The sequence below is a fragment of the Rhinatrema bivittatum genome, chromosome 3 (genome assembly GCF_901001135.1).
Source record: "Rhinatrema bivittatum chromosome 3, aRhiBiv1.1, whole genome shotgun sequence".
In the NCBI taxonomy this organism is placed as follows: domain Eukaryota; kingdom Metazoa; phylum Chordata; class Amphibia; order Gymnophiona; family Rhinatrematidae; genus Rhinatrema; species Rhinatrema bivittatum.
The window spans coordinates 49,821,539-49,848,743 of record NC_042617.1 but is presented as its reverse complement, the minus strand read 5'-3'; the positions used below and the strand labels follow the sequence as shown (position 1 = coordinate 49,848,743).

The window sequence follows — 27,205 nt, the reverse complement described above, 5'->3', positions numbered from 1 at the left end:
AAGTAAAGGGCGGAAACCCTGAGGTGTGCTGATCTCCTGCCTTCCCAACACCTCCAACGATCTCTTTCCACCTCTGCTCTTTGGGTAGAGAACCACTCCACTCCCCAACGCGCCTTAACTTTAACGACAAAAAAAAATTTTTTTCATTGAGCACCGGCGAAAACCAATCGCAGACCAGCTCGCTCTCTGTTGCGTTCGAAAGAATGTCTGGCCGATTCGTTTCGTCCAATGGCGTGGCAGTCTCCGCCTTCCCCCCCCCCCCCCTCCCGTTCGCTGCTGACCAATGGATACCAGCGTTATAGAAGCTTTCCTCGCTCTCTGGTTTGATTGGTTTGGCGTTTGTTGTCTTCGGGTGGTGGCGGTGGAGTTTGAATTTGGTGACCGGAGTTTGGCTGCGCCGGTACCGGAGGTGGGGATTCGGGTGAGTGCTTGTAGCCCGTTGGGAAGCGGCGGTGTTGATACAGACGAGGAGAAGGAAGGAAGGGCGGCGAACCATTTGAGGTACAGGAAAGAGAAACCTAGGAGGTGGGCGGTGGACGCTGTGGATCTAAAGATGGGCATCCTCTCGTTTCAATAAAAGGCGTTGCCAGCTCTCATGCGAGGTAGTTTCTTGGCCTTCGGTAATAAATAGCTGGAGAGGAGGCGAAGGATGTTCTCAGCTTATAACCGAGATTCTTTCTTCAGAGGCGCGCCACAATGTCACTGTCAGAAAGTATCGTAGCCTTCCAAGTGGCCAACTTTCCCCCACTAACACTCGTACTGGTGTGTACCTCCCCCTGTGCGCTAGTGATGCTGGGCGAAGGGACTGCTGCTGGGAATCGAGGGATTTTCTTAGTTTCAATTCATTCTTTTCTTGAATTGTTATGTATATAACTTTTTCTCTTATTTTAACCACTTTGTGTCCACGAAGAAACTTTTTATAAGTTAGCGCCGGTGCGTTGTTGATCTCTGAAACTTTTTTCCTGTATTGTATTGTTAAGAGTAGCTTTGTAGGGCTTTACACCTTCCAGTTTTTTTAATTGGGAAACTAGTTTAACGAACTCCTTGTACAAAATTTGGCATAGTTACAAAAAAGCTATTTCGAAATGGTCTGAAATGTTTGCCTATCCTTTTTTTGTTTTGATGTGCAAAAGACTAGCTATTTCATATTTTGAGGACCAGTTTTAGATAGTTTTGATCCTGGATTAATAGGAAAACTGCAACTTGTTTGCTTGCAGTAATTCTAGATACATAGTGGCATGAAAAGCCATGTTTATTATTTAAAAGAATGCTATATAATATTTTGGGGAGGATGTTAAAAAGAATCAAACTGTTTACACTGCAGTGGATATCAGCAGATGGAAAAGAACTCTAACACAAAAATATAGTTACAATCTGCAGCTGAGTCAAGTGCATGTGAAGAATTCTGAATCTGCTATTGTGCCCCATTCGAGTATTGTGAATTGTAATTGTATTGGGCCTAGCAAAGTTGGAGGCTACCTGATAAAATATCAACTGGAAGTTGGTAAATGTGCAAACTATATTTTAAAATTGTATGTATACTTTAGATAGGGATTACCAAAACCTGTATAGTTTTTAGCATTCCCTATCTACAAAAGTCTGTGGAGCAAGCCAGGATTTCTTTTGTGACCCACATACCTGTTTTTAATATGTTCATTATTGGACAAAGTGATTGCAAGAGATCTTGAAGTGATCCAAGGGTGAGTGTTGTGTTTCTATCCCATACATGTCTAACCCTTGTTCTGCTGTCTAGTAGAGCTTACGGTCTTGGGAGTGCTGGGGCTAAATTGTGATCCATGCTTCCAGGTTCTTCCCTGATGGATGGGTGGGGGGGGAGGAGCCAGAGGGAACTAAACTTTTTAGGAAATTTAATGACACCTAACATTAAGAATAACACATTGCTTAACAGTTTGGTATAAAAAATAATTCTTTAATGGAATAACTTCAGGTGAATAAAATCAACTATTATTAGCCAAATACCTTGGTCAGATCACCACCTCATTCATTTCACGATAACATAGAAACATAGAAATGACGGCAGAGGAAGACCAAACGGCCCATCTAATCTGCCCAGCAAGCTACGCACTTTATCCATTTTTTTCCCCTTTTTTTCTCTCCCACCTGTTACTATTGGCTTCCAGTACCCTCCAGCCCTAATCAATTAGGGGTAGCAACCGCTGTAACAAGCAGGCCACACCCTTACCCACCCCTGTTTTTATTTTATTTTTTTTTTGAGATAGCAGCCCTCCATCCTTCCGCTCCGTGAAGGTGGAACACCAACTACTGGCCACTGGCATCCCGCTCCGTGAATGCCTCTGTGGCTACTGCCGCTCCGTGCAGTGTTTGAATACCTCCTCTTTATTCACGCCCTCTAGACTTGATGGATCCACAGTGTTTGTCCCATGCCCCTTTGAAGTCGTTCACAGTTTTAGACTTCACCACTTCCTCCGGAAGGGCATTCCAGGCATCCACCACCCTTTCCGTGAAGAAATACTTCCTGACATTGGTTCTTAGTCTTCCTCCCTGGAGCCTCAGCTCGTGACCTCTGGTTCTGCTGATTTTTTTCCGACGGAAAAGGTTTGTCGTTGTCTTTGGATCATTAAAGTTTTTCAAGTATTTGAAAGTCTGAATCATATCACCCCTGCTCCTCCTTTCCTCCAGGGAGTACATATTTAGATTGTTTAATCTCTCCTCGTATGTCATCCGATGAAGACCCTCCACCTTCCTGGTCGCCCTTCTCTGTACCGCTTCCATCTTGTCCTTGTCTCTTTGTAGATACGGTCTCCAGAACTGAACACAGTACTCCAGGTGAGGCCTCACCAAGGACCTGTACAAGGGGATAATCACTTCCCTTTTCTTACTCAATATTCCTCTCTCTATGCAGCCCAGCATTCTTCTGGCATTTGCTATCGCCTTGTCGCATTGTTTCGCAGACTTCATATCATTAGACACTATCACCCCAAGGTCTCTCTCCTGCTCCGTGCACATCAGCCCTTCTCCCCCCATTGAATACACGTATTGTTTCGCAGACTTCATATCATTAGACACTATCACCCCAAGGTCTCTCTCCTGCTCCGTGCACATCAGCCCTTCTCCCCCCATTGAATACAGTTCATTCGGATTTCCACTCCCCATATGCATGACTCTGCACTTCTTGGCATTGAATCTCAGCTGCCATATCTTCGACCACTCTTCCAGCTTCCTTAAATCCCGTCTCATTCTCTCCACTCCTTCCGGCGTGTCCACTCTGTTGCAGATCTTAGTGTCATCCGCAAAAAGACAAACCTTACCTTCTATCCCGTCTGCAATGTCGCTCACAAATATATTGAACAGGACCGGTCCCAACACCGATCCTTGTGGTTCACCGCTTAAAACCTCCCTCCCTTCAGAGAGAGCTCCATTTACCATCACACATTGTCTTCTGTCCGTCAACCAGTTTGCAATCCAGGTCACCACCTCGGCACTCGCTCCTAAGCTTCTCATTTTATTCACCAGTCTCCTGTGCGGGACCATATCAAAAGCTTTGCTGAAATCCAAGTATATGACATCGAGCGCTCTTCCTTGATCCAATTCCTTGGTTACCCAGTCAAAAAAGTCAATCAGATTTGTCTGACAGGATCTTCCCCTGGTGAATCCATGCTGCCTCTGGTCCGGCAATTCTCCCGACTGTAGATAGTTCACTATTCTCTCTTTCAACAGTGACTCCATTACTTTTCCCACCACCGAAGTGAGGCTAACCGGTCTGTAGTTACCAGCCTCCTCTCTGTTCCCACTCTTGTGAAGCGGAACCACCACACTCTTCTCCAATCACTCGGCACCACTGCCGTTTCTAGGGATCTATTGAACAGGTCACACAGTGGACCCGCCAGCACATCTCTGAGCTCCCTCAGTATCCTGGGATGAACCTCATCAGGTCCCATGGCTTTGTCTACTTTCAGTTTCCCCAGCTCTTCCCATACATTTTCTACTGTAAATGGAGTTACATCTACTCCACTCCCCTCCAGTATCTTGTTAACTAGGGACGGTCCTTCTCCAGGGTCCTCCTTAGTGAACACAGAACAGAAGTATTCGTTTAATATTTCTGCCATTTCTTCGTCTCTCTCCACACATTGAACCTTTCCACCTTTCAATTTCACTATACTACTTTTCTCTTTTCACTGATGTATCTGAAAAATGTTTTGTCACCTCTCTTTACTTCCTTGGCAATCCTCTCTTCTGCTTGACTTTTTGCTCAATTTGATTTGGTAGAACTGAGGGAGATGAAGAAATTAATCAATTTCTTCGTCTCCCTCAGTTCTACCAGATATTCTTCTTTGTGCTCCTCTCTTTGGGATCTTTTGTATTTGTTGAACGCTGTTCTTTTAGCCTTTATTTTGTCAGCCACCTCCTTTGAGAACCAGATAGGTTTCATTTTTCTTTTGCTTTTCTTTACTTTTCTAACATATAGATTAGTTGACTTGGCAATTGCTCCTTTTAGATTGGTCCACTGTTGATCCACTTCTCTCACATTCTCCCAGCCTTTTAGTTCTTCCTCCAGGTACTTCCCCATTTCATCAAAGTTTGTGTTTTTGAACTGCAGAACTCGGGTTTTTGTGCTTCTTTTCCGTATCTTTTTTGTGATATTAAACCATACCGTTTGGTGATCACTGGTGCTGAGGTGGGCGCCCACCTGGACATCAGAGAAGTTATCTCCATTAGTGAGCACTAAGTCAAGTATTGCTCCTTTTCTCGTGGGTTCCATAACCATTTGTTTGAACAAAGCTACTTGCAGGGCATCCACTATTTCTCTACTATTATTAGATTCTGCAGATGGGATTCTCCAGTCTACATCTGGCATATTAAAGTCTCCAACGATCACCACTTCTCCCTTCTTTCCTATCCTGTGGATGTCTTCAACCAGATCTCTGTCCAGCTCTTCCTTTTGGTTTGGAGGCCTGTAAACCACTCCAATAAAAATGGATGTCCCATCTTTTTTTAGGTTGGCCCATAGTGCTTCTTCATTGCCCCATCTTCCTTGCAGCTCCGATGCTTGGATATTGTTTCTGACATAAAGAGCCACTCCTCCCCCTTTCCTGTCCTCTCTGTCTTTCCTTAACAAGTTATAGCCCGGTATTGCCGTATCCCAGTCATGAGATTCCGTAAACCATGTTTCCGTGACAGCAACAACATCCAAGTCCGCCTCCACCATTAGGGCTTGCAGATCTGGGATTTTATTGCCCAAACTACGAGCATTTGTGCTCATAGCTTTCCAGCTTTCTTCATTCAGGTTACTGCTGTTTCTGGACTCCTTTTGTGACCTCTTTAGTTGAGTTTTGTTATCCACTTTTCCCTTTGCCTTTGTGTAAGGGAAAGGATTAGTGCCTCTGATGGCAGAGTCATCCATCACAGTGAGCTTATTCCTTTGGTTTCTGATCTGGAATTTTTGTGTGCATTGGGTTTTTTCTCTCTTTTCAGATAACATTTCAATCTTTTCCTCAAGAACTTCTTCAGTATTTAATACAGAGAAGGCATTTTGTACTTGTTGCACTTGATACAGTGTGTGTCTCTGCATCACAGGTCTGATTCTACCAGAGCCCACTATAATTCTGTATTTTGAGTTCCTTAATGCTCTATGTGAGTGAGAGGGTAATCTTGTGGGCTGCACAGCTGTCAAGAATGGGTGTCTGTGGATCACAGGTCTTATCCTGCCTGAGCCCACTGTAAACCCCTTTGGTTTTGACTTTTGGTTTTTATGTGGTAATGTGGGATTAACTCCTGAATTATATAAAGTGGGTGAAACTTTCTTTATTGCTTCCAATTCAGCATTTTATATATGCCAGAGGCACAAACATCTCTTAATCATCCCTTTCAAAGATCATCTCAATCCTGAAAAAAGGACTTTCTAATACTCAAGAGGGATCAGGGCTTAAAGCTTGCAGCTGGCAGTTTCTTCATCAGCCGTCCTGGTCAACTCAGGTTAAGCGTTTTAACACGTACTTTATTTCCGGTAGACGCCGTGATGAAGGCGGTAAGGTACACGTAGAAAAGTAAGAGTGGTGACGGACAATCGGGATAGTTTTGAAATAAAGTACGTGTTAAAACGCTTAACCCGAGTTGACCAGGATGGCTGATGAAGAAAGTGCCAGCTGCAAGCTTTAAGCCCTGATCCCTCTTGAGTATTAGTCCTTTTTTCAGGATTGAGATGATCTTTGAAAGGGATGATTAAGAGATGTTTGTGCCTCTGGCATATATAAAGAATTTTTGGTGAGACCCTCCTATCGACAAGCTGCAAAGTTTGAAGAGTAACAGAGTCAGTGAACACTAGGGTTCGGGATTTAAGGAAAAGATTACATCAAAGTAGTGAACAGAGAGCTGCGAGGCCATACTGAACCCCATGATTTTTCTGACTGACTCCTTTTTGTTCAGAATCAAGAGGCGGGAGTGATTGGTCCTTTTGAGTCAATTCCCCTGAAGAAGCCAGGAAGGCGAAACAAGGGCCTTGTTGGGAAAGAAAAAAAAAAAATCTGGGAACATTACAGATGAGAGAGTATTGAACGCATTTTGGAGACCTACATGTTATAGTGCAGACTGTAAACAGTGGTTTAAATATTAAGCAATAGTATTGTTGAAAGGTTATAATAGCGCTACCATGTGGATATATGTATAAACACTCTAACTCCAGTGTGGTGTGTTCTGTTATTGATGACCAACAGTGATTAACATCAGATGATTAAATTGAAAATGTATTGCATTACAGGGCGAGACTGAGTTTAGCAGTAGAATAGTGTTGAGGGTTATAAATAGTTGGGCTGAGGTTTACATTATTTTGACAGGTGTTGAGGTATTCTTATGAAGTGACGACTAGTATATTATCAAAAGGGAATATTGAATATGAATGTATTTATATGAAAAACTGAAAAAATTAATGTTAACATATTTGCAATAAATTGATTTTATATAATTGAAAAGTTTGAGATATGGTTTTGTGTTAAAGCTAAAGTGCTTTTTTCTTTTTCTCCAATTTGTGTTGGGGGTATTTTTTGTGTAATATGTTAAGCAGAAGTTAAACGTATACACATTGCCCTTTTTTATATATATATATAATATAAAATCCTACTCTGTTTCCTGTGTGTGTATGTGTGTGTGTGTATATATATATATATATATATATATATCGGTCCAAGTACAGATCCCTGAGGCACTCCACTGTTTACCCTTTTCCACTGAGAAAATTGACCATTTAATCCTACTCTCTGTTTCCTGTCTTTTAACCAGTTTGTAATTCAGGAAAGGACATCGCCTCCTATCCCATGACTTTTTAGTTGTCTTAGAAGCCTCTCATAAGGGACTTTGTCAAATGCCTTCTGAAAATCCAAATATACTACATCTACCGGTTCACCTTTATCAACATGTTTATTAACCCCTTCAAAAAAAAATGAAGCAGATTTGTTAAGCAAGACTTTCCTTGGGTAAATCCATGTTGACTATATTCCATTAAACCATGTCTTTTTATATGCTCTACGATTTTGATCTTGAGAATAGTTTCCACTATTTTTCCCAGCACTGAAGTCAGGCTCACTGGTCTATAGTTACCCGGATTGCCCCTGGAGCCTTTTTTAAATATTGGGATTATATTGGCCAGTCTTCAGGCACAATGGATGATTTTAACTAATAGATCAGAAATTTCATTTTTGAGTTCCTTCAGTACCATAGGATGCATACCATCTGGTCCAGGTGATTTGCTACTCTTTAATTTGTCAATCTGGCCTACTACATCTTCCAGATTAACAGTGATGTCGTTCAGTTCATCTGACTCATCACCCCTGAAAACCATCTCTGGAACTGGTTTCTCCCCAACATCCTCATTAGTAAACACGAAAGCAAAGAATTAATTTACTATTTCTGCAATGGAGTGTCTATTCCTATTCTAAAACATGCTGGGTATTGATAAACTCTGATCGATGTATGACACAACATATTTCTGCTGTCACAAAAAAATCTTTTTTCAAACTTCACCTGTTAAAACGTCTTCGTCCTTTGCTGTTTCTCCAAGATTTTCAAACTGTTCTTCAATCACTTGTATTTTCTGGTCTAGACTATTGTAATACTCTCTATCTTGGCTTACCTGTTTCTATTATTCATCCATTACAACTGGTCCAAAATGCTGCTGCTTGCATATTGTCAGGTTCTTCACGCAGACATCATATAACACTCATCCTTTATTCTTTTCACTGGCTTCCAATAAAATTCAGAATTCAATATAAAATTCTAACCATAATCCATTCTCTCATATATAATCCTTCCTCTACTTGGCTCTGTACTATTTTACTTATTTATAAACCCACAAGACACCTAAGATTGCTGCAAAAAATCTTCTCGCTATTCCTTCAGTTCGACTAGCTAGACTAAACATCACACATCAAAGAGCTTTCCTGTTGCCGGCCCAATACTTTGGAATTCTTTACCTAATTTTCTCCGTCTGATATCCAACTCTCAACAATTTAAGAAATCTCTAAAAACCTATTTATTCCAGTTAACATTCAAAACTCCAGTTACAGAACACATTTAATCACCCCCTTCCTTGCTTTCCTTTGCTTTTCCACTTGTTCCCTTCCCTTTCTCCTCTCCTCCCTTCTTCCCCCTTTGTTGCTATCCCCCTCTTCCAAATAAGTACTCCCTTGCGGTTTTTGTGGCACTCAATTTACACAGTATAATTTAAATATTTTTATTTTATTTTTGTATGTCTATTTATTTTAGCTTTTTGACCCTCCCTACGTCGGTCTTTTAAATAAATAAACAATAGCATGCACAATAAAGAACAGTGCAGTCATACAGCAAAAATAAAAAATGGCTCACAGACCTAAAGCTACAGTCACTACATGATCCTTTACACACTAGGGATTTTCTTCCTCCACTGTCTGCTGACTTTAAGATACTTTTTTTTGTGTTTAACTTTTATTGGCATTTATAGAATAAAGAATACAAATCAGTAAAAGCTTTGTTACAAAGAAAAATGAATAAAGAAGAAATACTATACAATTAAAAGCATTACAAGACCCCCATTAAAGCAGGCGCATAAAAAGAAAAGGAAAATTCACCTGCAATTGCTGTTCAAACCTAAACATAGTATTACATCAGCCTGTAAATGATGAGCTAAAAAATGTGCAACCAAACTGGATGCACTTTTTTTTTTTTTTTCAATGCGAGCACAATTCTCTCCTGGGTGTTCGATGCAATAGGCAAATGAGCTGCCACGCTAAGAAGGACGCGCTAGGGATAAATTTGTGGCACTAGCTCGTCCATGGCATCAAGCACCCAGGAGATGTGGCTCTGCACAGATTAGGAAAATGAGGGCTCGATTTTATGAGCATCCGTTTTCCTAACCCGTGGACTTTGGGATTTTTCAAATTACTCCCTCAAATCAAGTACAAGATTTAGGTCACCAGTTAGAACTATGAAAAAAGCACATCAATAAATTAGTCAATATGGGTTACTGGGTCTTCTTGCAAGTCTTTTAAAACCTTTACAATTATTTCAAAATGCTTCAGCCAGACTCTTATTAGGCGCTAAGAAATTTGAACTCTTTATACCCACATTGATTTCACTGCACTGGCTACCACTACTAATACAAAGTATTAACTCTAATATTCAAAACAATTCATTCCATTGATACTGGTCTGATTGGTGTGAAATTACAACTACGCACAACTCAGCGAGCACTAAGGTCCCAAAATAGAGGTCTACTGATTGTTCCAACAATACGGAGTGCACATCTGACCCTAGTAAGAGACTGTGTCTTCTATAGTGGGTACAAAGCTTTGGAACTCACTACCTGAGCTGTTAATTTGATACCAGATAGAGGTTTAAATGTGAGCTAAAAACATGGCCGATCAAAAAAAAAAATGCATATAATCTTACTTAAAATCAACAGAGCTTAAGAGAACTACTCTATCAAGAAGGGCAAGGGTTTTTAGTTTGAAACATGAGGAATAAAATGTAATGAGAGCGAGGGAATTTCAATACTAAGAATGATGAGAGCTCTTTGGATCAGAAGCATATAAGATAGATGCAATGAAACATGACTTACAATGTACTGATTACTATTATATATTAGCTGTTATATTATTTTCTTGTATAATTAGTTATATGTTTTAAGTAAGCGGTTTAATTTGTATTGCAGCATTTCATTCTACATGTATTAATTTTCTTTTTAAATTATGAATATTCATTTTGTAAACCGTTGTGATTTTGATATGGAATGACGGTATATAAAATGTCTAAATAAATCTTTAAACTTAACATATTGCTTAAGGACTAACTCTCTATTTAAAGCAAACATAACAATCAGTGGCTCTGGTAGCAATGTTATCTTGGGAAAGGCTGATAGGTTGGTGCTCTGAGGTACTCTTGAGAAAATGGGACTCTTTGGTACCTGCTTTCTGGTGTGAGGATCTCTGTTATCATTTGACTGAGCTGGAAACTGTCCTGAAGAGATGAGCTTCTGCTGACTCCTTCCAAGCATCAACTCTGCATGTAAATCTCCCAGTCTGACTCCACTCTGAAAACCTTAAGGCAGATCTTCAGTGAAACGCAAGGCGTATGGGACTAACTTCCCTAGTCACTGTTCACCTCTTTTGGCTCTTTCAATCTTAGGATCCTTCTTGGACCACAAGAAAATCTCCCTCTTTCTGGAAGGTCTGATGACCCTAACTGTGAGCCTCTGTCACCTTTCCAAGTTGGAAGAATAAACAAAAGAACCTGAGCCTAAATGGGCTCATGAGTTTTGTTAAACACACACTCCCTCTAACACCCCTCCCACTGGGGGGTGTCTGGGAACACTATACAGTCCTTTCTCTAACATCATATACCTAATGTCTTTGAAGATGCTGATGCATATATTAAGGGACATTTTGATGACACCCTTAAACACTGAATGGTAAAAAGAGGGAAACAGTGATTTGTAATCAGGAAGCTAAATCACTTTTTTACACATTCAGTTACTTCATAATTGCATTAGAATCTGACTATATCTAGTGTCTCTGTCTTGATTAATGTCATGGTACAATAGGATAGATTTTGTCGTCTGCTGCCGTTAACTCATTGTGGATAATACAAGCTCCATTAAAGAACAGTTCCTAAGATTTGTATTTCATTTTTGTTGCAGTTAATGTGCAACAAATGCATTTTTATGCAGTAGATATGAGCTGGGAGTTGCAGCATGTCCACACAGGTGTCATTTTCCACAGTGGTTCTTGCCACTAGATAAAACACTTTTAGTTCATTGTGTGTATATAGCCAGGAGTGGAAATATCCTGTAACTAAACTCTCATTCCTGATGCATGTGGACATATGCAACTCTGGCCCAGCGCAGTCCCTGCCAGACCACTGGAAAAGGAAATGCTGCTTTGGCCCAATATGGCCTCTACTAGTCCTCAAGAAACAGGAAAAACTGGGCCATCAGAGGTATAAATTATTTTCTAGTTGCTGTTACAAATTTAGTTCACCCATTGTTTGTACCTCCCAGGCAGCATTCAGAAATAATTAAAAGATATGAATAAGCAGAAAAAAAATACATTTTCGTAGCGTATAGACAGATGGTCTCAGGACCAGTGGGTTTATACTCCTCTGCAAGCAGATGGCGATGGAGCAAGCTGATATCACAGTATATATAACCCTGAAAGGACCCCGTCCTGCCTGTATTCTCAGTCTCCAGCAGATGATGGATGTACATCTCCCTGTGGGGATTGCTTTGAGTTTTTTGAAAGGAGAAATTTGAAATTCTAAATTCAGGAAAGAAAGCTCCGCTCTCCAGCGGTGATACCTAAAGGTCCCTCCCCTAGTTGAGAATTCCTGAGGCGATTTCCTTAGTCCCTCAGAGGTGTTTCTTTGGTCTGGTAGTGTCTAAATATTAGACTTTAATAAAACGCTTGTCAGCACTTTTTCAAACAAAGATATGAATCAGAATTTTATTTAGAACAAATATAAATTTAATATTCCATATCTTTGGAAGCACAGTAGTGGGGTTTCCCAGCGTTGACTTAGCTGCTACATACAGATGAAAGGCAGCAGATCCAGGAGGCCGAGTGCAGCGGTTATGGCAGATGCCCTCTTCCCCCACAGCCAGACACAGTCTACTCAGCTGGTGAGCACTGAGCTCAGGTAAAGGTGTTACTTTTTTTTTTTTTTTTTAAAGGAGAGTTACCTGAATCAGTTTCAGGACTTCCTTCGTTATTGGTGTGCCGTGCTGACATTTGTGCCTGCACCTGTTGGTTAGGGGAACTGGGCAGCCTGGTGGGTCGCTTGGTCCCCCCACTTAGCCTTTTTTCTTGCATGCTGTGTGGTAGACTGCGGCGGCCGTTTTCGTATGCTTTTGTGTATTCTGCCCTCTGTAGGCTGTCAGTATGTAAAGTGTGCTCTGGTTTTGGGTGCACTTTTTACACACACACTTTTTTACATGCTTAACTTGGCGCACAGGTTGTATGTGTGTCTTGCTGCACTTTTTTCTAGGCACTTATTTGTTTTGGGTAAATTTCATTTTTGAGTGCGAGCCATTACGATGCACGTTTACCATTGCTGGTAAGCAAGAAGCCTAAGTGTCTTCCTATTTGTGTTGCCTATCATATTAGGGCTTCTCAGCCTGACCCGGCTTCTAAGCTGTGTTAGTGCTGCTCAGACGCTCCGGGAGAGTTGTCTTCCTTGGATTTTGCTAAGCTTGGCTCTTCCTATTCTGATGATGAGTTGGTCTTGGTCTTGGCCTTGACTTGGGGGAATGCCAGTTCTTTGGTTATCCCTTGACTGGCTCCTCCGCTGGCGAGGGCAGTTCTATGGGACCAGCTCTAGTTCCTTCTGGGCTTAGTCTGAACCCAGCTGCTTTTTCTTGGGTGAAATTTCTTCAAGGCTTACAAACCTTTCTTCAAGCGCAGTCCTTCGTTTCCCCCATTTCTGTCTGGTTGAACCCTCAGCTGGTGGCTCCTCCCTCTTCCAGTCCTATGCTTAAGCGCCGGGGATCACCTCTGCTCCCTGCAGGTGTTCCCGACAGGAATCTGGATGGCACTGATGATGAGGTACATCCTGATTCCCTGGAAGATGGGGAAATTCCTTCAGACCTGGAACTGTATCAAGCCATGTTGTGGTTCTTTCATAGAGATGAACTGCCGGCCCTAATTTCCCAGACCTTGAAACAGCTGAGTGTTCCTGATTCAGATGCTATGTCAGAGCCGTGGAAGAATCCCATTTTGGTTTTCTTATGTAAAGCCTTTTGGTTTTTTCCCTGGTGGATGCCATCCAGGAATTGATTGATCTGGAATGGGATGCCCCAGAGGCAAATTTTAAAGGGGTCAGACATTGGAAGGCCTGTACCCCCTGGATCTGGCTGTGAAAGAGCATTTACGTTTTCCCAAAGTGGATGCACTTATATTCTGTCTCTAAGCGGACGACTATCCCTGTAGAGAGAGGAGCAGCTTTGAAGGATGTACATGATAGAAGGGTTGAGGCTATTCTTAAACAAGCCTTTGAAGCAGTGGCAATGAATTTACAGATGGCCTCCTGTTGTGGCCTAGTGGTGAGAGGAGGTTGAATCTGGAGGGAATTCTGGAGTAGTTATGGAGATGCAGGCTGTGATTTGATCCAGACCTTGGCCAGAGAAGTGGCTTCGGTGATAGCAGACAGGCATCAACTCTGGTTGTGAAACTGGTCAGCTGACACAGCTTCCAAAGCCAATCTTACCAAGATGCTCTTGTTTGGGAGCGAGTTGGAGATACTGGCCAGTAAGTGGTGCAAGTCTTACGGTTTGGCCCTTGAGAGGGGCTTGCCCTGTTAAAGCATAGTTATTCCTCTGCGGTGATTTTCACTTTATTCTGCTCTCGCAAGTTCTCCACTTCTTTGGCTTATGTATGGGTTTGGAGAGTTTTTGAGGCCTGGTGTGAGGAGCATGGTGTTCTTTCTCATTCAGTTACGATCCCTATCATTCTGGATTTTTTTTGCAGGATGGATTGAATAAAGGCTTGGCCCTTTATTCTTTGAAGGTGCAGGTTGTGGCTCTTGCCTGTTTGAGGCCTGGTGAATGATGTTTCCTTGTCATCTCATCCTGATGTGGCCCTTTTTTGAAGGGAGTGAAGCACCTTAGGCCGCTCGAGGTTACCTGTTCCGTTGTGGAGTCTTAATTTGGTGCTGGACTTTTTGTTGGGCCCTACATTCCGACCACTGCGTAGCCTTTCCTGGCGGTTGTTGACTTTGAAGACTCTGTTCCTGGTGGCTATATGTTCTGTGCGTCGGATTTCTGAGCTGTAGGCCTTGTCTTGCTAGGAGCTGTTCCTTCAGGTAAATCCAGGGGCGTTACCCTGCCTACTGTTCCATTCTTCTTGCCCATTGTAGTCTCAAACTTTCATTTCAATCAGACCATCTCTTTGCCATCCCTGGATAAGGTCAGGGATGCAGAGGAATTTCGCCTTTTGCGCTCCTTGGATGTTAAGTGTCTTGGTATCTGGAGCTCTCTGAGTCTTTTCGAAAGACAGATTGCCTGTTATCTGTGGCGGGAGTAAGCAAGGTGCTCCGCTTTTGCAGGTTAACATAGCTTGTTGGATTAAGGAGGTGGTCACGACCACATATGTGGATGCTGGAAAGCTGTTGCCTACTCAGGTTAGGGCTCATTCCACTAGGGCTCAGGCAGTGTTATAGGTGGAGGTTAGTCTGTTTCCTGTCTATCTGCCGAGCTTCAAAATGGTTCTTCTTACACACTTTTTCCCAGTTTTATCATCTAGATGTGCAAGCCTGGGAGGATGCATGTGCAGTGTTGACTGGACCGCGGGCAACCTTCCACCCTGTTGGGAAATAGATTTCATACATCCCACTGGTCTTGAGTCCATCTTTCTACACACTAGGAAATGGAGAAATTACTTACCTGATAAATTCTGTTTTTCTTAGTGTAGACAGATGGACTCTGTTTCCCATCTTTGGCTGCTGCATGGGTGTGTCAATAGTCCTCCTGTGGGACTCAGGGTCCCAAGGGATTACTGGTAAGTGTTCATCCAGTTCCTAGCTTGGGGTACTTAGAATTGTATGTGAGATCAGTGTTTATGATTGGTTGAGTACAGTTCTGGTTATCTGTTTTTAATCTTGTTTTGCTAGTCAGTTCACAGTTACTTTTAAAGAGAATACTGGCAGGCTGGGGTCACTGTAGGATTATACATACTAGTTCTGGGGGAATTCTGTGCTACTGTGGAGCGCAGAATTTGTTCAGAATTGCCAAATTCTGCACAAACTGAGCATGCAGTTTGCTGCGAAGAGGAAGGCCCTGCCGCACCGTAAACAGAGCACACATCTTTCATGGCAAAGAGGAAGGCTGCCACAGGATGCGCTCCGCTTGCGGCGAAGGGGAAGACCCCTGCGTGCCATGCTTTGCTCGCGGTGAAGAGGAAGGGCCCCGGTGAGAGTGAATGTGTGTAGAGGTGTGTGTGGGGAGAGGGGGTGAGAGAGAGCAGGGGGATGAGCAGGAGCGTGTGAGAGAGGGGAGGGGGAGAGAGAGTGGGGGTGTGATAGAAACCAGGGGGGGTACTTGAGTGTGGGTTTCAGAGAGAGGGAGCCTATAATTAGGAGAATATGAAGGAGTGTATATGTGTGAGAGAGATTGGAGCTGGTGTGTGAAAAAGGGATCATTTATATGCGAGGGTGCTAGCCTGTGTGAAGGGATTGTGTGTGTGTGTGTGTGTGTGAGAGACATAGGTAGCCTGTGTAAGGATTGTATGCGTGAGAGAGAAAGGGAGCTTGTGAGAGTGTGTATGCAAGACCCTGTATGAGGGGATGTGTGTGTGCAAGTGAGGGAACCTGTATGAGGGTGTGTGTGTGTGCACTAGAGAAAGGGAGCATGTGTGCTTCTACACCAGCAACCTCCCACCCACCTACTGGGTTTCTGCTTGCCTCTGGGCAAGTTCTCTGCCAGCAAGCTATCCCCTGGTGGTTTCTAGGGACACTGAGACCCCTCACAAGCAAGGATATCACAATTCCTAAAAAAACACCCACATACCAATTATATACAACACCAGGATCAATAGTCAGTCCAAGAGAGGCAGAGCAAGCAAACTAATACGTTTATTAAGAAAAACGGAATAAAGTTTTAAATTGCAAACAGAAACAGGTAACACAACAAGGATTAAACAATAGAAACTAGCCAAACACGCTTCACCATCTTACTAGTGCTGGGGATGTAAGGAAAAGGGGTCCACAGGAGCTGAGTAAGGGCTGAGTGCAAAGGTCTGATCCCTCTGCACCCCCAGCTAAGACTGGAGAGCTCCAGAGCCCTCTGGACAAGTTCGTCTCCAGGGCCAATCAGGGCGCACAGTTTTAACAGTGAGCTTTCTGACCAATGGCACTGCAGGGTGTTTCAGAGTCACATGCACTTGGGGCTGCTGGGATGTGTATGCTGACTAAAGCCATTTTCAGTCAAGGCAGCATCCAAAGCCTCTGCTTGAACTATAGGCAGAGGTCAAACACCACCTGCAGCCAGCACACAGGAAATGAGCTCTTTGGAGAAAAGCATCACAAGGCAGAAAAATAACTACGAAGTACGCAAAACCCCTGTTTCGCCACAATGACTTCATAATAGCAGTGTAGAAATCTGTCGAGTCTTGTCCCTGAAAATATTCCTGACTATAGCCGAACCTGGAAGACTGTTGCCCCCTCCCCCTCCTCGGTGAGCACGGGAGATCGGAAGGCTGCCAAAATGGCCTCCGTTCCCACGCTGAGGGGGGAGGGATCCCGCGCGGTCTGCCGCACCGGAGAGAGCCTCCCAGGCTCCCGGCATTTTACAGATCTCTTCCCTAGTGCGTTCCAACTCTGCCATGGTAGTGGTATATTTTGCATTTAGGAATTTGTATGCAAAATATACTAACCATGGAGCAATTTAATATAATGGTAGCTATGGTTGTGCCACATTTGGTGCTATAAATTGGTAGTGGACCACTCATCTGAATAATTATTTGGAGTTTTGTCCAGATTTCTCTAAGTATATTTGCTTTGCCTAGTTTTGTGCTCCTCTATAGCTAGAGACTAGTACAGCTTTCCTCCCAGGGGGACCGGAACAATGATGACTTACCTTTCCTCTCGTCTCTCCTTGCTTTGCAACCATTCCTAACTGTGACTGCTGCTGAGAGAGACCTCCGACTGAATTAACTGCATGTATTCAAATGGCTGTTGCTATGAACTGTGCTATTGCTTAAGGCCTGAGTAGCATAAGTATAGGATAAGTTCTTTATTTATTTATTTATTTAATTTCTTTTCCTATACCGATGCTCAAGACTAGGTCTTATCGTACCGGTTTACAATGTAACTGAGGGGAAACCAATTAACATCAAGGTAGATAAGTAAAGTTACATTAAGTTACATTAAGTTCTTGGAGGAGAAGTCCATTAACTGCTATTAATCAAGTTTATACTTAGGGGAATAGCCACTGCTATTAATGCATCAGTAGCATGGGATCTTCTTGGAGTTTGGGTAATTGCCAGGCTCTTGTGGACTGGTTTGGCCTCTGTTGGAAACAGGATGCTGGGCTTGATGGACCCTTGGTCTGACCCAGCATGGCAATTTCTTATGTTCTTATGTGTGTGAGAGGGAGGGACAGAGGGGGAGCCTGTGTGAGGGGCAGTACTGAAAATGGGATCAAACTCTGGGTCTGGCAATAGAGTGGAAGGAGTTGAACCTAGAGGTGGAGGAGAGAGATGCTGGCAGGTGGAGGAGTTGGGACCTGAGAGGGCAAAGTGGCCAGGGGAGTAGGGAGAGTGAGTGGAAGGGACACTCTTACAGTGAATTTTAGGGAAATTCTGCTCAAAATATTTAAAATTCTGCATCTTTAAGTAATTTTTTCTGTATGTATTTAAAATATAATTACTTAAAAACTGTCATGTAAATTATTTTGACCAATATAAAGTTTGCAGAATTTTAAGTTTTTGTGTTCCGAGTCCATCTGTCTACATTAAGGAAAACAATTATCAGGTATGTAATTTCTCCATTATGAAATGAAATATGGTGACTTCTGCCTGTGAAAGCTAATGGAATTGGCATTGAGGATTATTTTGACAAATAGTGGCAGTGGCCATGATGCATGGGTTTTACTCCCTCTACTAGCAGATAGAGGGAGAGAACAACTTTTTTGCTGATATAACCCTATATAGAGTACTATGAAGCTTGTAGCAGCTCAGTATTTTTCTGTCTCCAAAGGTATAAAATTTGTAGCTTGGATTTTCTGGAAATTGGTACACCTGAGGGATTTTCATCCAAGCTGCTCCCTGGTTGAGTAGATGAGCAGGAGGGGGTCAGTGGTCCTCTTTTGGTTTGATCTGTCTTTCTGTAGTGGGGTTTGATAGCCAAAGGAGTCTGGTTCCCTCTTCTCCCCTCCCCCAAGTGCCAATCATCTTCCACGCCTCTTTTTTTTTTTTTTTTTTTTCTTTATTGAATTTTCCATTAAATTTAACAAAGAATAAAAGGTAAATGAAGTGCAGATTTACATATCACTTTAGGAAATGGATCATGAAAATAACACATTTCTGCAATCAAAACCCATAATCATGGGGGAAAAGGAAAATACATGCACCCTTGCATATAGTATTCTACTATGAGTACATGCATACAAATAATAAAAAATGAGGAGTTTACAGTTTTATCTGGTCATCATTCTTTTCCTCATCTCGATTCTTCTCTAACAAAAAAATCTCCAAGTGAAGAGGGTCAGAAAAACTAAACTTTTTCCCTGAAAGGAAACCTAGCAAAAACAAGGATATTTTAAAAAGAAATTAGACCCTATAGCTAACAATTTACCCTTCAGAGACAAGAAATGCCTCCAACGAGCTTGTGTAACTGGAGACATCAGGAAAAATTTGAATTTTCTGCCCACAAAATAACACATCTTTATTCCTAAATTTTTTTTTAAAGACATTGTCTTTATCAGATTCAAGCAGAAAGGATACAAAAAGCATAGATCTATTACTGATATCAGTTGTTTCCTCCAGAAACCTTATCTTGAATCCTAACCTTTCTCATCAATTTATTAGGAAAATTAAAAAAAAATGTTTTCTTAGATATATCAACATCATTATATAATATTTCCCTTAAAAATATTTTTAAACATTTCATATGGTGATAATAGCTGTGTCTAAGGAAAGTTAACCAACTGCAAGTTTTTAGAATGAATCAAATTTTCTATATTCTCAATTTCATTATGTATAACTAAGTTATCCTTGATATGCATACATTCTGAATTCTGGAACAGTTGAACTTTAGACGATAATACCCCCAGATCATTCTCTAAGTCAGCGGTTTTCTTAGCCTGGTCATTAATCCATGATTTATTCAAATTAACAATAGAGGTCAAAGATGCATTTACTTGGGAGATGTTAGAATCCAGTTTGGATATCATCCTCCATAAATCAATAAGGGTAACATTGTTAAGGACATTAACAGGCTGTTGGTCCAGCCTGTATGATTCCCCACATGCAACAGCATTATTAACCAAGGAGGTTCTTAAGACAAGTTGTGACAATGCAAAAGTATGGCGATTTTTTTTTGTTTGTTTGTTTTGTTTTTTTTTTAACAGTTGCTGGAGGGATGCTGCGCGGGCGCTTGGAAGCAATGTTCTTCAAGCATGGCCACATGGCGAATTACTTTGTTTTCCCCATGTCCATTGAGAGGTAGATTATTAAGAGGATTACATCGGGGTCTTACTGTGCACAAAAATCTGGATCAGTTTTGTCGTGAGTTTGAGCCTTGAGAGGGCTCGATTGTTGAGATATCGCTATTCTTCAGCAGTGGTGAGCACCTTTTTAATGCTCGCTCGTTCTACATGTCCTTAACGTTTGTTAGGGTATGGAGGGTTTTGACCTTTGGTGTACAGAAAATTGTCAACCTTCCAAGGTGGCGATACTGCTCATTTTGGAATTTCTGCGAGAAGTTTAGATTAAAGGGTTAGTCCTCAACATGTTGAAGGTGCAGGTAGCAGCTCTGGCGTGTTAACGGAACAAATAAATTGTAGGCCTCTTTTGTCCCTTCCAGATTTACAAGGATTTTGAAAGTGGTCATACATATTTGACCTCCATTTTGGATTCCTGTTTCCCTCTGGGTTCTAAATTTTAGACTTGACCTTCTTGGCAGCTGCTACCTTTCATCCTCTATGTAATCTTAACTTATGCTTGCTTATCTTGAAGCGGCATCCTTTTCATGTCAAGAACCTTTTTATTGGTTACCCAGGACAGGGTGCAAAAACGGAAAGTGTCTTCCTCCTTTTTTTGTCAAAGGTGTTTCCCGTGAATCAGTCTACATCCCTGTCATTATTGGACAAGTCTGGGGATGATCAAGAATTTTGTTTTTTAATGGTATTTAAAGGATACCTCACCCCTGCAAAAGACTGTTCGTCTTTTTGATCTATATGGTGTGGGTAGGCAAGGAGAAGCAGCATCTTAAGCCGCGGTAGCACGTTGGATCAAGGAAGTGATAATGGTGGATTATGTGAATACAGAGTTGCCATTGCCTAAACAAATAGGAGGGCTTTCTTCCTTGGCACAAGCTGTGACTTGGACGGAATTAGTTATATTTGCCTTCTGTAATATGTAAGGCAGTGACGTGATCTTCCTTGCATAATTTCTCCAAACTGTACCATTTGGATGTTCGGGCGCAGGAAGACATGGTGTTGCAGGGCATGCAGGCAGTCTCCTGCTGTTTTTAAGGGAATAGCTTTGGTATGTTCCATTTGTGTGGACTGGCCTGTTTGAATGAAGAGTAAGATGAAATTACTTTTTATCTGAGAATTTCCTTTCTTCTAGAGAGGACAGGCCAGTCCATAGTCCCGCCCTGGGTTGCCTCCGTTACATGGTCATTTTGTCTTTTCTTGTAGACATTGAGAAGATCGGACAGCGGACATAGTTAAACACTTTGGATCATTGAAGCTCCTAGTAAGTCACGTTTTGCATTTATTGCTATGCTCAGTCTGCTTCTGAGCCTACTGCTTCTTTGTCTCCTGGAAGTTTAAAAAAGAAATGGGGGCCATAGAAAATAAATGTAACAAAACAATGGTTAAGGGGCGAGAGTTATGGGTCATATGTTGTTCATTTGTCCACAGTTGGCTTTTGCAAGAATACTTGCGGACTGATGACAGTGTACAGCTATATATATGGTTGACGTAGTGAGTCAGTTTTCTCCATCTGCTGGTAAGAGTGCAAAACCCACTTGTCTGGATGGGCCTTTCCTCTCTGGAGGAAAGGAAATTATCAGGTAAGAAATAATTTCACCTTCTTTACATGCCTTCTCCAAGCATTACCGGTTAGACATACATGCTGGAGAGGCTGCCTCTTTTGGGACAAGTGTCTTGAGAATAGGTTTGTCTGGCTCCCTCTCTGGGTAATTGTGGCTTGGATACATCCCATGCATTCTGGACTGATATGGTAGGACAAGAAGGAAAGGAAAATTTTGGTTTCTTACCAGACCAGTTCAGGTAGTCTACCTGTTCATAACTGACATCCTGCTTTATTTCTATTTCAGTTTGGTAGCTTGTTTGTGTCAAACCTTGTTTAAAGGCCCATTTTCAACTCCCTTGCTCTTTGATACAAAAATACTGTATCGCTTCAGGCTTCACAGTTTCCTCTATAGGGTGACCTCAGCAAAACAGTTTTCTGCCTCCATCTGCTAGCAGGGGGCGTAAAACCCATGAGGTCCATATTCAAACACATTTAGCCATTATCCGGCTAAATTCTGGCTGGATAACTATCCAACTAGAATTTGGCTAGATAAGTTATAAAGGCAGTCCAGAGAATGTATGGGACTGGCACTCGGGGGTCCTTATTTGTGGGGAAGTGAGTCCTTGCTGTTAACCTGTTTCAGACATGAATTGTTATGCAACTATGTCTTGACAATATGTTGTATCCTGCCTTGGTTGAATTTATTATTCAATACGCTGGGTAATAGATCAAAATAAAGCCAGCAGAATCTAAGAGATTTAAATAAATGAAGCAGAGCTTGCAATATTGCCATTTAGAGTCGTCATCTGCCATCGTATTCTGAGTCTCTTTCTACATCTTTTACAAACTTTAAACCTTTGCGCTCTTAAGATTGCATGTCTCTCGAGCCAAACAAGACTTTTGAGCAAAGAAAATCACCATTGGCTTTGTAAATCTTTTGGTTTCCAGATCTTGTGATGTTAGCTGTGTAATCGAGGCAGTAAGATGAGTTGGGCTGCAGAAGCATGGAAAGAGGGGCTCCCCATAAAAGCCCTTCAGAAAATTCAAGAGCTCGAGAGCCATCTGGACAAACTGAAAAAGGAAAGACAGCAAAAGCAGTTCCAACTGGAATCTCTGGAGGCAGCTTTCCAAAAGCAAAAACAAAAGGTAAAGAGCAGAGCAGCCATCTTTATAGGAGGTCATTTTGAGCAGTAGTAGCATTTGCAGGCTTTGTTCACAACGGCACCTTGTACAAAAGAACCTTGTGATTGCACAAGCCTTTTCTTTGCATATTTTTAGCTTGGGATTTGTTTTGTAGAGCACTGATGCTGTGAACTCTTGGGTATCTGACCACACTCTTAATTTTTGGTCGAAGTAACACAATGGGGCTGATGGAATACAGTGCGCTCAACCAAGTGCACTGTTTAACCTGCACTTGGATGCTGGTTGTGAAAGCATAACCTAATCCCCTTATGCAATAAAGGGATTAGTGCCTCCATAACGCACGTCCAACATGCGGTGAAACTAATAGCACTGATCACATGTAAATGCTTGTTGATGAGGCTCTTAGTTATTCACCTGAAATTAAAAAAAAAAAAAAGTGCATCCAATATGCACACTTTGCAAAAGTTGTAAAGAAAAGCAGAAAATACTGCTTTTCTGTACATTTTCCTACTTAATAGTGCGATATCAGTGCGATATTAAGTAGGAAGAATTAAAGATTTTAAAAAAATAGCTTAAAAAAAAAAGTGCCGGCGGTCAGGTCCGGGACACGGATGCTCAGTTAACCAGTGTCCGTTTTCCGAACCCGTGGCTGTGCGCTGATTTTAGAAAACGGACACCGATAAATTCAGCATCAGTTTTCTTAAACCGGTGGACGGCTGCAGACAACCGGCCTCTCCTGGGCACATGCTGTCAAGGAGGTGCTAGGAGTGCACAATCGACCGTAGCACCTCCTTGACAGCATGACCCCTAATTTAAAATATTGCATGGACTCCCATGAGAGGTGCCTGGGGGCCGTGTTAGGAAAGCGGGCGCTGAACACTCAGCACCTGCTTTCAGTGCTTTTTATTTGCATCGGCCCCAGTGGGCACGGAGTATCCAGATGTGTGCTTCAAAAGTCCTATGCAAATGTTTAAGATAGTAAATGAGGCTCTTCAAAGCATAGCATGTTTAAAGCTGTAGCATTTGTATTTGTTTCTCTTGTGTTTAAGCTTGCTGTTGATAACTGGGTTTCACTTTCTTAGGGAGTTAGCTGATGTAGCCCAAAACAGTATAGTGAAGTTGCATCCCTGAACAGGTAAGGGTCAGAATGGGCTTTCAGACAGATTGGAAGCTTCAGTCGTTTTTGCATTTCTCCTGCACTGGAGGATGAAACTACTGCATTTTTCTTGGGTCATTCTATATCAAGTCCAACCAGGGGTTCACGCTTAACCTGCTCCAAATTGAACAAAATTGTGCACAAATGTTCTCTAGGCTCTCAAACAAAACTGTACTAAATTTTTCACCTAGATCTCCATCGGATGGAGAGCTGGAGGCAGTTGAATGAAGGCCACCTCTGAGTACCATGCTCCGCGCAACCTTAAATGGCTGTTCCTGAACATATCACTTCAATCACCACAGACCTTGAAATAATATATCAGGTTGGCCTGATGGTAAACAATTGAAACAAAAACAACCCAAGAAAATAACATGTTCCTGAACATACCCAGATCAGTCCAAACAAGTGGGTTTTGCCTCCCTACCAGCAGATGGAGTCAGAAAAACAAAACTTTGAAGCACTGCTACATAACAGAGAGTGCCACCTGCAGTCCCCTCAGTATTTCTCTGACTTCAGATGATGGTAGAGGTGCAACCCTGCAGTCTGAGATTGAGAGAGAAAATGAAGTAGGAGAATTTTGGAGGAAGCTCCTTGGTGGACCATCCCTCAGGTTGAGCCGGGTGCCCAGGGGTTGGGAATCCCTGCCTTGTGCTCGCCTGTATCGTGCCGGCGGTCCTGATAGCCATGGGACTGGTTCCCTCAGGGTCTCCGAGGCCTTTGTCTGCAAGGCCCTGGAATTAGGGAAGTACCCCATGTGGGTTTTTTGTCTTTGTAGCTATGATTTTAAAGTTAAAAAAAAAGGAGCAGAAAAGCAAAAAGCTGGTTGTTGGGAGGGGGGGGGGGGGGAGAAAGCCATGAGGCAACGAGGGCTGCAGGCCTCGGCAGACAGAAGGTAACTACTGCGCTGGTCCGTGTGGGTCCCGGGGGGCCCCAGAGGGAGTGGCATTAGTGGCCAGACATATAGCAGAGGAGGCACGGCAATGATTGGTGTGGCTGTGTTTGGCCTCAGCATGTTCCAGAGATGTGCGGGAAAACAGAGGGCCGCGGTCTTTTCTGCGGCAGTGCTCAGCTGAATTTTCCATGCTGCAGGAAATGGCACAGCGTGGTTAAAACAAAAACAACCCAAGAAAATAACATGTGCCAGAGCAGCGATTGAAGCAGTCAGTGTTTGCAGGCTGTGGACCCTGGACTAGACTGAGGCATATCTTCATGTTCCAACTCAGATGGACTGACAGAAGTTTCTTTGTTTCATAGTGCTGGGTCAGCATTTTCAGTTTTGGGCTTGCCCTTTCAGACTGGTGACTGTGCCACAAACCTTCACCAAGATGGTGGTGGTGGCTGCGTCTCTATGCAAAGAATGGTTTCTGGTTCATCCATATCTGGATGATTGACTCATTCAAGCAAAGTCAGAGGAGGAGTGTGAGAGGTCGCTTCAGCAGGTGATGAACACCTTGCAATCACTAGGTTGGGTCATAAATATGTCTAAGAGCCATCTGGTTCCGACCCAATCCTTGGAGTACCTGGGGGCTATATTTGATACTAGGAAGGGCAGGGTGGTGTTCTTGGAAGACCGAGTGAGGAGGTTGTAGGCACAGGTGACACGCCTGCTTTGTCTTACATTGCCAGTGGCTTGGGATTACTTTCAAGTGCTCGGTTCCATGGAATCCATGTTAAATTTGATTCCTTGGTTGTGCACATGAGACCCCTGCAGCGGGACCTGTTGCCCCTGCTGCGAGAATCCAGGTCTAGTCTCTATTGGTGGCTGTCTCAGCGCAATCTGATGAAGGGAATGCACCTGAATCCCCCATTCCCTGTATGTACCAGGATCAGTCCAGTCGGTGGGTTATGTCCCCCGTCTAGCAGATGGAGTCAGAGCAAACTTCTGAGGGAGGTGCCATATAAGCCCACATCCCTGGTCTCATTCCCCAGTAGTTTCTGACTCCAGCAGATTGGGAGCAGGGGAACAGCGGTTCCCCAGGACAGGGGCATAGTGGGTTCTGTTTCTACAGCTAGGCTCCTGTTCTCATCCTTTAGTGAGGGATCAAGTTTTTAAGTTTAAAAAACAAAACATAATAAGACAGGATTTATTGCAGCAGTTCTACTGCATAGGAGAGCCTGTCTGATCTCCCTGGAGCACTTGCTGGCAGACCTGGGGATTTTCTCTCTTCTCCTTTTTGCCTCAGTTGTATAGAATATTGTGGTGTAAGTCCTTGTTATATTTTTATTCTCAGGTTCGCCTCTGTGGGTGCAGACCGCTGGGGTGCACGCTGGTGGTGCTGGCCTCTCTTCCTCCCCCCCCCCCCTCCCAGGACAGCATTCGGCTCGCGGCCCCGCGACGCTCATTCCCCGGGGCTGCCACCTGCCGGGAAGTCCCATTCCCCGGCGGTGTTTGTGGATTTCGGGGGGGCACTTGGAGTGGTCCCTGGCTTCGGCGGCTTTTCTACGGCGCTGAAGAGCTCCAGCTTGTTTTTCCCGCGCTCCTCTCCCCCGATCGAGGCATGTCGAGTGTGTCGGCGTGTGCTGACTGCGGCCGGCTCGGGGGCTGGCTCTTGCAGGAGGGGCTATGCTCTAGCTGTCTTCCCCGGTGGGGAGACCAGCGACCAGGAGGAGGACACCGCTGGAGTGCGTGGGTCTGTCTGTGAGGGACGCTGGCGGCAGGCCCGTTCCCGTGGATGGCGGGAACGGTGGCCATCTTGCCCCATGACCCGACATACACCGGATCCTCGGGAGAGGATGCTGAAGGCCTGATTTCGGTCCCGCCTCCTGTTTTGAGCTTGGCGGTGGCTCCGGAGTCGCACTTTCTGCCTCGGGAGGTCCCGGCCCTGCCCCCCTCGGGTCTCCCATCATTTTCGCCAGAATTTATTGTTCTTATGCACAATGCCTTTCTGCACCAGATGACACAGCCCCTGGATGTCACCCTGGGTCCTCCGCCACCCAAGTTGGCGCGGGCAGACCTTCCCCCGAGTGGGGCTCCATCACAAGAAGGGTGATTTTCGATGGGGCGACGGGTTCATCCAGGGATCCCCCTGGACCACCCAGAGGATCACCCAGAGCAAACTCTCCTGTGCTGGGGGGGACGACACCCTGACATGGCCGTGGACGACCCGCTTTTGGGGGCCCAAATGGAGGGGGACGACCCTCGGGTCCTATGCATTTTCCAGCGTGATGAATTGGACGACCTGATCCCCCGATATCTTGAAGGAGCTGGATATTGACCCCTCTCCGGAACCTCCAGGCCCTGAGCCTAAAGCGAAAAAAGGGGACCCCATTCTAGCGGGATTCTGTCCACCAGCGAGAGCTTTCCCTACTCACCCCTCTTTCGAGGGAATGGGATTCACCTGAAGCCTCTCTAAAGGTTAGCAGAGCAATGGAAAAGCTATATCCACTTCCTGAGGATTTCTTGGAGCTGCTCAAGGTTCCGGCGGTGGACTCTGTGGTTTCGGGAGGCACAGCGCTGAGAGACTTGCAAGACAGGAAGCTAAAGGTCTACCTCAAGAGGGTGTTTGAAGTGTCAGCACTGGGGGTGCGGGCGGCCATCTGCAGTTCGCTGGCGCAAAGGGCAGGTCTGCGATGGGTGCAACAGCTCCTCACCTTCCAGGAACTTCCTCCAGAGGAGGCTCTTCAGGCGGACAGATTGGAGGCCATGGTTGCCTACGGGGCGGACGCTTTATATGATCTTCTACGGGTCTTGGCTCAGTCCATGGTGGCTGCG

General features: G+C 43.7%; 1 protein-coding gene across 4 annotated transcripts in view; it reads left to right on the top strand.

Moving 5' to 3' along the window:
* The first annotated feature begins 339 nt into the window (after positions 1–339).
* The window catches only part of CENPF (centromere protein F), a 256,055-nt gene continuing 229,189 nt past the window's right edge, over positions 340–27,205 (top strand). The window contains exons 1-2 of one of the 4 annotated variants that reach the window (XM_029593203.1): positions 340–421; positions 22,143–22,340. In XM_029593203.1, coding sequence (XP_029449063.1) covers positions 22,179–22,340 — 162 coding nt within the window. In that variant the 5' untranslated portion in view covers positions 340–421; positions 22,143–22,178. The other 3 variants (XM_029593204.1, XM_029593205.1, XM_029593206.1) reach the window with 3 other exon arrangements.